We start from the raw sequence: 12,785 nt of genomic DNA on the forward strand, positions 1-12,785 counted from the left end.
GAGTAAGGGAGAGAGATGGAGAGAAAGGGAGGGAGGGGGAGAGAAGGAGAAAGAGAGGGAAGAAGGAAGAGAGAGGGAAGGAGGGGGAGAGAAAGGGGAGGAAAGAAGGAAGAGAGAAAGAGAGAGAGATGGAAAGAAAGGGAGAGAAAGGGAAAGAAGGGTGATAAATCCAGGGCTTGTACAGCGAAGCCCTAGCGGTCTCTGGGGGTCCAAGCCCTGGACTTATCAGAGGGGAGGGAGGGAGAAAAGGAGAGAGAGAGAAACAGAATAAGGGAGAGAGATGGAGAGACAGAGACAGAGAAAGGGAGGAGGAGGAGAGAGAGGGAGAGATGTCTATAATGATATTCAGGGACATATTGGGAGAGGGTTGTGGTTGTAACATTGTCTAGATGTTGGAGAATTATTATTGTTTAATGTAACTAAAAGGCTTCCTGGAGTATCAATTCCTGTCTCTCTCCTTATCTACTTCCTATCTTTATCTCCATTCATGGCTTACTTGAAGTGACATCTTCAAGTTCAGGTCCTCATTTCTCCTTTGGTCTATTGTAGTAGCTTTCTAATTAGTCTACCTGCTTTAAGTTCCTCCCCTTTCCAATCTATTTATCACCTAGGCCAGTGATGGGCAACCTTTTGAACTCGGTGTGTCAAAATTCGCCAAAAAACCGAGCATAACTCGAGTCGTGCGTCACTTCAAGAAAAAAACCATAATTTTGCGATATTTATAGTTTAAATAACAAAAATGTATAATTGTAACATATAACTGTATTTAATAAACCAAAATAGGTGAATTAATATAGGTAGAATTGTCATCTATAGTGCACAGAGTGTCTACACTACACTATAGCAAATGTTTCATCCTCAGCATGAGGCCCCGTGTCATCAAAAATGACTACACGTGTCAGTGGTTTGCCATCAGGGACCTAGGTGTTATGGTGATATTACTAAAGAACATGTTTGACAATGTTACCCCTGTGCTCAAGAAATTCAGTGACTCCTTCTTGACTGTAGGAGCAAATACAAATTCCTCGGCCTGCATTTAAAGCCCCCTACAACCTAGCTCCCATTTAGCTGCTCAGTTTTTAGTTTGTTTGTTTTTTCCTGCCAAAGAAAATGACTTTGGCATTAGAAATTACAGGATAAAAGTGACTTAATAAGGACCTGATAACCATGCTGAGTAAGGATGTAGTAGAAGAGCACCAAATTGCCCCGATGAAGTCAAGTCACCTGAGCCAGATGAGCTATATCCTCAGGTACTGGCAGATGTCGAGCCACTATCAGTAATACTGGAAAGATCACGCAAAACCCCAAAGGACAACAACAACATCAACAAAACACCATGAGCATGGAGATGGGCAAATACCTCGATTAAAAAAAGACAACAACAGAAAAAGAAAGAAAACTGAGTCTGCAAACGTCAGGCCAATTGGGTCGATCTTGATTCCTGAGTAAATTCCAGAGGACATCATTAAAGCGATGGTCAGGGCACATCTACAAAAGGAAGCAGTGATCACACAGAACCAGCCTGGCTTTATTAAGAACAGATCATGCCCTAGCTGCATGACCCTGGGAGGGACAAGGAAAAACACTAAAGTAAAACTATCCATGAATAAAATAGAATTTTATGTCCATTAAGTTTAAGACCTTGAAAGGTTTTCTGGTATAAGAAAATTATTTTCTGTATAATTTAAAGATGATTTTTTTTTTTTAGTCCTTACCTTCTGTCTTAGAATCATACCCTATATTGTTTCCAAGGCAGAAGAGTGGTAAGGGTAGGCAATGGGAGTGAAGTGACTTGCACAGCTAGGAAGTGTCTAAAGCCAAATTTGAACCCAGGATCTCCTGACACTAGGCTGACTCACTGAGCCACCTAGCTTCCCAGATAAAGACGATTCTAATGTGGTTTTGGCTACTATGTTATAACAGTTTGTGATTTTTATCAATTATAGTAACCCCACCATTCTGTATAGCATGATGATGTGAGTTTTCTGAAAAAAAAATAGATTAAATATGTAAATCTTCTGGTTAGAATTAATAATTGTATTATATGTAATATGATTTATGGACTCTTAAGATATTTGCAGATAAACTGTGAATTTTTGTGTCTAATTAGCCAAAAATAAAAAAAATCTTCCTTATAATATGGCCTTTTTTGGTTGGTAATGGCTTTTATTCTCTTTATTTTATTGGTAATGTATAGATTTGTATAAATTCCAGTATGTATATAGTTTAAGAAACTGCAATGATTGCACAGCATTAAAATGTTGTTTGTTAAAAGCCATGATAATAACCAAAAAAACCAACAACAACCACCCAAATTGCCTAACTCTTACTGCTCTTCTGCCTTAGAATTGATACTTAGACTAACCTTATTTCTCTTTTTGATGGGATTACTAAATTAGCCAATAAGAGGAATGTCTTGGATGCATTGTACTTAGAGAATGGATTTTAGCCAGCATTTTGATAATTTCTCTCCAGTTATTCTGGCAGGGACGATAGAGGTGTGGATTTGACACTGCTTCAATGAGAAGGATGAAGGACTGGCTGAGTGGAAGGGTTTGAATAGTGGCAAGAAGAGTCCTGGATCTGTGCTTGTATCACCTAGTTGTCTCCTGGCAAGGTTTGGGACAGGATTCAGTGTCCATCCAGGAAGGGAAAAAGAGAAGTGGGGGTGGGCAGTGGCAGGAAGGTTGGGACTGAATGATAGGGCACAGGAATGAAGAATTATAGTCTTACTGGGTGCTAGTTCTAGTTGTTGGCCTCCATGTGTCAATGGGATGGGGTCTGGGTAGGGAAAAGTGGGTCCTGGCTGGGCTACTAATATACCTCCCTTTCTTTTAGGAAGTATTAAGAAAAAATATTAATGCATGTAGAGAACTGAATCAAATTTATAAAAATAAGAGTCATTCCCTAATTGATAAATGGTCAAAGGACAGGAACAGGCAGTTTTCAGAAGAAATCAAACTATCTATAGTCATACTAAAAAATATTTTAAATCGTTAATAAGAAAAGAAATGCAAGTTAAAACAATTCAGAAATATCACTCACACTTACCAGATTGGCTAATATGACAGAAAAGGAAAATGACAATTGCTGGAGGGGAGATGGAACATTAATGCACTGTTGGTGGTATATGATTATGAGGCAATATTACTGAGCTATAAGAAATGATGAGGGAGGGGGTGTGGGAAGACATATATGAACTGATACAGTGTGGGGGGAGCAGAATCAGAAAATCATAGTAAAAATAACAGCAATATTGTAAAGCCTTAGCTATTTTGATCAATACAATGATCCTAGGTAATTCCAAATGAAAAATGCTACCCACCTCCAGAGAGACATGAACTCTGAGTGAAAATTGAAATATAAATTTTCCACTTTCTTTTTCTTGCTTTTTTTGGTGACATGGTTAATATGGAAACATGTTTTGCATGATTTCACATATTTAATTGACATCATATTGCTTTGCCTTCTTGGTGGGTGAGCGGGGTTTGGGGGGGGAGAGAATTGGAACTCAAAATTTAAAAAAGAATGGAAAATAAATAATTTTTAAAAATAATGTTATGTAAGTGTCTTACTCTAAAGTCCTTGATCTTACCTGAGTAGAAAACCATATCAGTACTTTTAATCAAATTCCAAGAAGGCAATGTACTATTCTGAAATCAGTTTTAAAAGGAAGATTTAATCAGGTTTTGGAAGGAGGATTTGATTCCCTGAATTTAAGATGAGAATAGTGACCCAAGTAAAAATAGCAATGCCTTTTGATTAAACCAATTAGAGCAGTATCTCTTTGACCCTCACCTAACTGAATTGTTTCAGGAAAATATTTTCCTCAAGCCTAGCTAAAAACCTTCTACTAAGAATCCTTTCCTAATCTTCCTTAATGTTCTTTTTCTATCTTGTTTGTACAGAACTGTGTATTGTCTCTCATTCAATTAGAACTCCTTGTTTGTTTGTCTTTCTCAACATAGTACTAAGCACCTAGTAGGTGTTTAATAAATGTTTACTGACTTGACTCACATTTCTCCAAGGATGTACTAACACTGTTATTGCTATTGTTTTATTTAAGCAAAACACAATCCCTAAAATTGAGCTTTTAAATCTGTTTTATCATATTGTAGAATTTTTGTCTTTTGATTCATCTCTACTAGAAAAATATAAATAAGCATCACTTGGGTCAGGGAGATTTTTCAATAAGCAAGAGAAAACTCTGGGCCTTTGTATGTCTGGCTCTGTTTTTGTCTGTCTGTCTCTGTCTCTATCTCAGCAGGAATGCTTGAATAATAATGAATGATCTCTGTTAGACTTTTACTAAAATCTCAAGTACAGAGTTTTTCTTTCACTCTATTTATATAACATGTCTCTTACATATCCCCTTCTCTCTACTCACACAGCCACTAGGTTAGTTCAGCTCTTCATCCCTTCTCTCCTGGATGATTTCAATCTCAATTGTCTTTTTGCTTCAAGTCCATTCCCTGTTCTCCCCAACTACCAAAGAGATTTTCTAAAAGCAGGAGGCACCTGGGTAGCTCAGTGGATTGAGAGCCAGGCCTAGAGAGGAGAGGTTCTAGGTTCAAATCTGGTCTCAGACACTTCCAAGCTGTGTGACCCTGGGCAAGTCACCCGCATTGCCTACCCTTACCATTCTTCTGCCTTGGAACCAATACACAGTATTGACTCCAAAACAGAAGTAAGGGCTTAAAAATAAATATAAATATAAAAATAAAAATAAATAAATAAAGGCATACTTATTATTGTGTTCTCTACCTCACTAGGATGAAATTTAAACTCTGTTTGACATTTAAAGTTCTTTAAAACCCCTTCATATCTACCACTGGCTCTGGTCTTGTGTTACCTATATGGCTTTGGGCAAGTCATGACCTCTCTAGGCTTCAGATTCCTTTTTTGTAAAAGAAGGGGTTGGACAGAATGGGTCTTAGCAATCTTAACGGTCTAAAGCTATGATCCTTTAGATAAAAAATGTTGTGGTGAGAAAGGGACAAATGTTATATTATTTTCTCCTGTAAGTTTTAAGCCTTCCCTCTAACCATGCTCTATTTATTGGGCAACAAATACTTTGGGGACATCGAGAGTGGAATTTTCTCTCATTTAAATATGTGAAAAGTTTCTGATATTACAGCAAGGTTATAGGTTAGACATAAGAAAGAACTTCCAGATTTGGAATGGGAGGGACAGAGTGTGAGAATCTGGAAGTAGATGATAGAGAGAATGTGGAATGTCTTTCCCTGAAGAGGTCTAGGAAGATTAGAAGGGGAGAGCCACTATCCCGGTGGAAGAGTTTTTCCAATTTCTAAAACACCCCCTCCCTTCTTGGGCTGGTAATTCTGCCAAAGGTATCCCCTTTATGGAGTTCTCTGCTCTTCGACATTAAAATCAGGAGAGAATAAAAAGGAAATTTAAAAAAAAAAGGAAAATCGGGGACATGCGGAGGGTGGGGGGCGGATTGATGATGGAAACCTAGGAAACCTAGTTATATATAATCCCTCATTTGGCTTCCTCTCACAGGCCCCAGCAGCAGGAGAATCCCTGGGCAATCTTTCCAGATGCTGGCAACTGGAGCCGCCTCCGGGATCGCTGATTGGCTGGTGCCACGGTGACGACACGCTGCAGGTTTTAAGGCTTGAGTCGCGCAAACCCAACACAGCAGAGCAGAGCAGAGCGGAGCAGCCGCCACCTAGAGCGTGAGGCAATCGACGGATCCACAGACCCAGACCTAGGCTAGGAGAGAGCGGTTCACTGGAGCTGGCGGAAGGTACGGAGGGCTGTCATGTCGATATGACCTGGTGGTCTCGTCCTTTGAGCGCCGGATGCTGGGAATCGCGGAGGGTACACGGGGCAGTGGGACTGGAGAATCAGCCGAAGCAGGAGAGCTGGCTGTAGGTTGCTGGGTTTCATACCTTGACCCCCCGAATGGGGGACCGTTCTAGTCCCAGGAGCATCTTCTGAGTAGGGGTGGGCTTCCGGAAGGCTGCGCCATGCTACATGCTCAGCGAGGAGGGTCTCAGCGCCCCTTTGCCTGGTATGTCCCGTCTCTTTTCTCCCTCGAATCCCTACCCCACTCAGTTCTAGTCTCGATACTCGCACTGAAGTTTTGCAGCACTGGGTGATGGCGTGTGCAGGAGAGAGAGTCCCCTTTCTGCTCCGCCCCAATTTGCCCCTTCCCCGCACTGGTAAATAACCTCTTCTGAAGAAGAGCAAGCTAAATGAGGAGCCGGAAGGGAAGTTTAAGCCAGGATTTTCTTTTCTTTTCTTTTTTGATCGAAGAACGCTGTGGGTTGCAGAGAATTTAATGAGGGAAAGAGAAAACAAGTAAGGCACCAGCAGCCTGTGTATTCCGTGCCACCCTGCACCCCAGTCATCCCCTTGTCTTTTCTCTTTCCAGATAACCCACTTCTCACGTCTTAATGTCTTGCTAAGGAACTTCCTCTGCAGCACGGACCTGAGTCAGTGAGAAATAAGAAACAAGCTGCCTTAGGGGGAGGTCACAGTCATACCATGGGAAACCACCTCACAGAGATGGCACCCAATGCCTCCGTATTCCTGCCTCACTTCCAAGCCTTACACGTGGTGGTCATTGGACTGGACTCAGCAGGAAAGACTTCTTTACTGTACAGGCTCAAATTCAAGGAATTCGTCCAGAGTGTACCCACCAAGGGCTTCAATACAGAGAAGATCCGGATGCCTCTTGGAGGATCTCGGGCCATCACCTTCCAGGTGTGGGATGTAGGGGGGCAGGAGAAGCTACGGCCACTGTGGCGTTCCTACACGCGGCGGACTGATGGGATGGTGTTTGTAGTGGATGCCACGGAGGCAGAGAGGTTGGAGGAGGCCAAGATAGAACTCCACCGGATCAGCCGGGCCTCGGACAACCAAGGGGTGCCTGTGTTGGTACTGGCCAACAAGCAGGACCGGCCTGGGGCTTTAAGCCCTGCAGAAGTGGAGAAGCGGCTAGCCGTCAAAGAGCTGGCCACTGCCACCCTCACCTATGTCCAGGGCTGCAGTGCAGTGGATGGACTGGGGCTGCAACCGGGACTGGAGAGACTTTATGAGATGATTCTCAAACGAAAGAAGGTGTCTTGGGCTGGAACTGGGAGAAAGAGGTGGTGAAGCCAGAGACTTATGATGACCCCACCGATTCCAGGACACTGGGGACCACTGTGTGTCCCTTTGCCCTTCTCACTTATGAAGGACCAGGAGCTCCCAGCCTCCGTGAAAAAATAGGAGCATTGGAAAAGAATCTTTTTTGTACTTCCTTTTTGATGCCTTCTGAGAAGTTAGGATTTCATAACATCACATTCCCTACTCAATCTCCCACTTAAGTGAAGTGGAGGCCTGATGGAGCTGTGGACTCAGAATTTAAATGTGACTCTACCTCATCCCTGCTTCCTACCTTTTCCCTTCTGGGTTTGAAAAAATCAAGATGGTTTTGTGTGGAAGGGGTGGTTTGGAAAATGGACACAAGGTCGAACTTGAACCCCTCTCCTGAAATTAGGGTTTGTTTTCTAAGGACTTCAGATCACAATAAATAGTTTCTATTTTTTTTTTGTACATGTGAAATGAAATTCTCAAGGGAAACTCCCCTCTTACCCTATGCTCCCCCACACCTTTTTAAAGCCATGTCTGTTCCTGTATTATTAATAACAGTAATTTTTTAAAAGGATTTATCTGTATTAATTTATTAAAATAGTAAAACTATGGTCTTGGTAGACTGGTACTTATCTCCCTCTTCTGTCAAGGTGGTCTTTCTATACTTATTCTCCTCCTTTCCCTACATCCTACTCATCCCCCTTTATCTTTAGTTGGCTGTAATCATAGCTGGACTCAGTGGATTTATTCAGGGGCCGGGAGTAAATCAGTAACTTGGTATTTTATTGGCAGGAGTTGATAAGATGTCAATGACCCCTTCCCCTTTCTGACAACTCTTACAAGATTCATTTGGGAGGCAGCAAGTGACCCTCAGGGGAATCCTTTCCCTGTATCCTCAGACAGACAAATCAATTGCATAGGTTGGCAATGGAAGAAAGATGAGCCCTCTCCATCTCCCCTGCACTCTCAACACCCATCCCCATCCCCCAAGGTCTCCTAATCCTGTGGACTTCAGATTTTGGGCAGCAGCAGCTGGAACTAGGGAAGTTAGGGCTGACTGGGGCCAGCCTGTCTTCAGTGACTAATCTCTGAATCTCTCCAGCCCTGGGAACGACTACTTTTCCCGTGTGAAGGGCAGAACCAGATCCAGACCTCTCTGCCTGTGCCTGTCAGGAGTGGAGTGTGCCAGTCGCTTTGCCCTTTCTCCTGTCCCTGGCTCACTGGGACCGGATCTTTTCTTGGGATTTTTGTCACAGGACACCACAGCCCCCTCCCCTAAGGAAAGGGAGCTGTAAGGTAGATGGGGGCTTTTTTTTTTTTTTATCATAATAAGAGATGGAACTAAATTGCATCCGTGTATCTGAAAATCTCTCCTGAAAGTGCCCACCTCGCTGACCCATCCCCCTCACTTGCTTCCCGAAGTCCTACAGCCGTCTGTGTCCCCACACAGCCCAACAATTAGATTAAGTTAATCTTTTTGGTGTGAGGTCAGCAATTAACTTAATTCTTGGACCATCCTTCCCCTCCCACCTCCCCCCCCCCCCCCCAAGGAAACATTTAATCCCCGGAGGCAAACTGAATGTAGGGAGGCAAACAATAGGGGATGGAGCAGCAGGGAAGGGTGGGGTGGAAATTAGAAGTCCTGCCCTGGAAGAAGACTCCTCATCCCCACCCCCAAATCCGAGCCAGAGGACTGGCTGGCCCTGGCTCTTTTTTTTCTCTTCTGCTTGTGTTTGGGGACAGTTCAGATTTGACCCCTGGCACCTAGCAGCTGGCAGGGGGAGGGGCATCGAACCGAATAATTGCGTCAGTGCTGGTGCCTGCAAGAGCTGCTGGGCAGGTTCTTGGAATGGAACACGTTCCCCCCCCCCCCTCCTCCCCTTCCCCCACATACCCAGGCACACCTGTGACTCATTCCCAAGGCATGAGCTGGATGAATCCAGGGCACAGAGTTCACACCTGCCTGCCCAAGAACATTTGTGGACATGTCTCAGGCAGGGGAATGATCTGATCAGAGATCCCGTGCCCTTCACCTTCAAACTCTGAAGTTCTTTTCCCCCTCTTACCTAACCAAAGAGCTATCTTATGTAACAAAGAAAGAAAGAAAGAAAGAAAGAAAGAAAGAAAGAAAGAAAGAAANGAAAGAAAGAAAGAAAGAAAGAAAGAAAGAAAGAAAGAAAGAAAGAAAGAAAGAAAGGAAGGAAGGAAGGAAGGAAGGAAGGAAGGAAGGAAGGAAGGAAGGAAGAAAGGAAAGAAGGAAGGAAGGAAGGAAGAAAAAAAACAAATGAGAAAGGGACTTGAGCAAAACTAACCAACTTAGTCTGACACTGAGTAGTGTTCTCCACCCACATTCCTCCCCATTTCTGCCAAGAAGGAGGGAAGGGGCATTTCCTCATCTCTTTTTCCAGTGCCAACCTTGGTGGTCAAAATTATTGTTTGATATTCAGTTTTCCATTTCCATTATTATATTTGATATTGTTTTCCTTGTCTTACCTCACTTTGTTTCTATCTGTCCTTGTAAAGCTTTCCCATGGTCCTCTGCATTCCTATATAATATATATAGTATATATAATCATTTCTTATCACTCAGACATAATGCATTATATTCATGTACCATACTTTGTTGAGCCTTCTTTCTTCAACTGACAGGCACCTATGGAATAGTTTGTTCTGTAAAATTCTAGACCCTTCCCTTATTCTTCTTAGTTCCTGAGCCAAAGAGTCCTCAGTTCAAGTCTGTTATGGCCGGCAGGAGTGAGGATGAGGGTTGGAAAATCCCAGTTATTCCAACTAGAGAGGGGTAGCCATAGATCACATTTTTAAGGCAGAGGTAGAGTACTCGATCATTTTGTCTTCGTTATAACTTAAGGGTTGCGGAGAGTTTCTCTTAGTGTCTTCTATAGGGTTTTTTTTTTGGGAAATACCTCTATGTTTAAGGTTGGGTCAGGATGTCCTCCAAACCTTCCTTACCTCTTGAGTCTTCCCCAGTGATTCCATTTAGCAGTGATGGTGAACTTTTTAGAGACTGAGTGCCCAAACTGCAACTCTCATGCTTCATGCCCCATGTCTTACCCCAGATAGGGGAGGGAGGAAGCACTCCCATTGGGCTGCTGGGCAGAAGAGTGGGTGATGAGAGAAATGTCCTCAGGCACATGAGGGGAGTAGTCCCCTCTGCCACCATGCCATAGGTTTGCCCACACTGTATAGGATCATAGCTTTAGAGTGAGAGGAGCTTTAAAGCCAAATAAATCCACACCCTGCATTAAAAAAAAAAAATAACCATTACTTTCTGTCTTAGAATCAATACTAAGTATTGGTTCCAAGGCAGAAGAGAGGGAAGGGCTAGGCAACTGGGGTTAAGTGACTTACCCAGGGTCACCCAGCTAGGAAGTGGTTGAGGTCAGATTTGAATTTTTATTTTACAGGCAAGGAAAGACCTCTTTAAGTTTACCCAGGTAATACATGAGGCTATATTTGAATCCAGATCCTTGGACTCTAAATCCAGGGCTCTTTCCATCTTTTCAAGATGCCACCCCCAACCTAAAGCCATTGATAGCAGGAGTCTGCATTGGGACTGAGACCAGGTGAAGAATCATAATGAAGTGGAAAACCCAATGAACTAGAAATCTAAAACATCTAGTTTCTAGTCGATTTCTGGGGTTTCCCCCCCAAAAAAGAGGGTTGTATTCTAAAGGTTCTTCCAGCTTTGTCATTCTGTAATTCCAAAACATGGAGAAGATTTTTCCTATTTTAACAGGATAGTACCCCTGCCTCCCCCAATCTGATGAGAGTGCATAGGGCAGTCAGTGCCAAAGGGTCAAACACAGTCCACAGGCTTGCATGCCTAGAACACTCTTGAGAGTTTCTCTAACCAGAGAAGGTAAAGGTGATGACCTTTTGATAGTGTCTATTAAATAAATGCCAGACTTGACAAGTCTTATTTCCTTTGGTTCTTACAACAACTCTTGAAGGTAGGCAGAGTTGTAAATCCCATTCTACAGATGAGGCAAACAGCAATTAAGTGACTTGCCCAGGGTCACCTAGCTAGTAAATGTTTGAAACTAGATTAGAATTCAGTTCTACCTGACTCTAGACCTGGTACTCCATCCACTGTGCCATTTATCTTGGGGGAAGAGGGGAAACACAAGGGAAAGTGATCGTGAGACATATTTGCAGTGAGCTGGAAAGCTGTAAGCTCTTTGAGAGATGGAGTTGTTCAGTAGTTTAGTGGTGTCCAATTCTTTGTGACCCGGTAGACCACACTGTCCTTATCATTTTCTTGGGAAAGATATTGGAGTGTTTTTGCTATTTACTTCTTCAGTGGATTAAGGCAAACAGAAATTGTGATGACTAAATACACACACAAGTAAATATCTGAGGCTCTATTTGAACTTAAATCTTTCTTTAAAAAAACAACTATAAAAAAAGATTCCCTTCCTTTCTCTCTTAATAACACACTAAGACCCAAGAGCTAAGCAAACAGGGTTAAGTGACTTGTTCAGGGTCATACAGCTAGGAAGTATCTGAGGTCAAATTTGAATCCAAGACCTTCTGACTGCAGGCCTGGCTTTCTCTATACTAAGACATCTAGTTGTCCTTGTGGAAAGGCATTAATCATTTTTTATCCTTGTACTAACACCCAACACAAAAGATGATTAATGCAAGTTTCTGGAATTCATCAAGCATGTACAGTGGGGACTGGTAGGGGCAGACCCTTTGTTTGGTTTCCACCATGTTTTGCTCTCAGAAAATTGCAATATGCAACTTGAAGATAAAAATCTGGAACCTCATCTAGCTGTCTCCTTCTTCCCAGTTTCACAATTTAAGTAGGCCAGAGAGAACATCTGTCAGTCGCTTTCCCTTCCTTGACCTCCCCAATTTTTGCAGAGAGTTTTGCAGGGCAAGAAACTTGCAAAGAATTGTCTTTTTCCAAAGAGAGAAAGAGCAAGGTTGGCCTGAATTCCTGAATGTTATGCATGGAGTTCTGGGGCCATCCGAGGTTGCACGGTTAATGATAAACTGGGATTAGGAAGTGTGATGTAGTGGAAAGACTGCCAAATTTGCAATAAGGAGAACAGGGATCAAATCCCAGCTCTGGAACTTAAATTAAATATTTACAGGAGCCCCTTCACCTGGGTCCAAATCCTAACCATGATTAGTAGGTCAACCTACCTCTCTGAGCCTTGATTTTCTCATCTGTAAAATGGGAATAATAATATTTTGGACAGCCTACATACAACACACACACGCCACAGAGTCACGAATCAGAATGTTCAGGACAGGGCACCACTCTCCTGATGCCTTGGGGAAGGATTCCTCTTAGGTCCAAGAGCCACGAGCCTCCCAACATGTTTTAGGAGTCACAGAAACTAAACAAGTGTAACCCTCTCCACGCCCAGTCCCTGCCCTGAGACAGGGAATATATTATGCAGAATACATGAAACTGAGCATGTCCCTCACTGGGCAAGGGCTAGGAGGACCAGAGAGGAAACTCTGCATCTTTAAACTCCCAACCCAGCCCTTGCTGGCAGGCCTCCCTCAGCTGATTAAATTAAGGGCAAGCTTTCCTTTTTCCTCTTCCCTTCCTCCTCCTTTCTTTGTATCTTCTCCCCTGGGTTTCTCTCCAGGATATGCACTTATCACTGCAGCTTGGCCAAGTGAGGCCCTGCCCAGATAGAGGC

At 43.0% G+C, this 12,785-nt stretch overlaps 1 protein-coding gene across 1 annotated transcript; it reads left to right on the forward strand.

The window, feature by feature from the left end:
• The first annotated feature begins 5,681 nt into the window (after window positions 1-5,681).
• ARL4D (ADP ribosylation factor like GTPase 4D) lies at window positions 5,682-7,732 on the forward strand. Its single transcript, XM_044677695.1, has 2 exons — window positions 5,682-5,770; window positions 6,401-7,732. Exon 2 carries the CDS (start codon window positions 6,514-6,516, stop codon window positions 7,123-7,125), a length of 612 nt encoding a protein of 203 aa, XP_044533630.1. The 5' UTR covers window positions 5,682-5,770; window positions 6,401-6,513; the 3' UTR covers window positions 7,126-7,732.
• The last annotated feature ends 5,053 nt before the right edge of the window (window positions 7,733-12,785 follow it).

This window comes from Gracilinanus agilis, chromosome 5, assembly GCF_016433145.1.
Source record: "Gracilinanus agilis isolate LMUSP501 chromosome 5, AgileGrace, whole genome shotgun sequence".
In the NCBI taxonomy this organism is placed as follows: domain Eukaryota; kingdom Metazoa; phylum Chordata; class Mammalia; order Didelphimorphia; family Didelphidae; genus Gracilinanus; species Gracilinanus agilis.

Excerpts from the sequence above, each read along its gene's own strand:
- ARL4D (XM_044677695.1), top strand. The coding sequence starts at position 6,514 with ATGGGAAACCACCTCACAGAGATGGCACCCAATGCCTCCGTATTCCTG.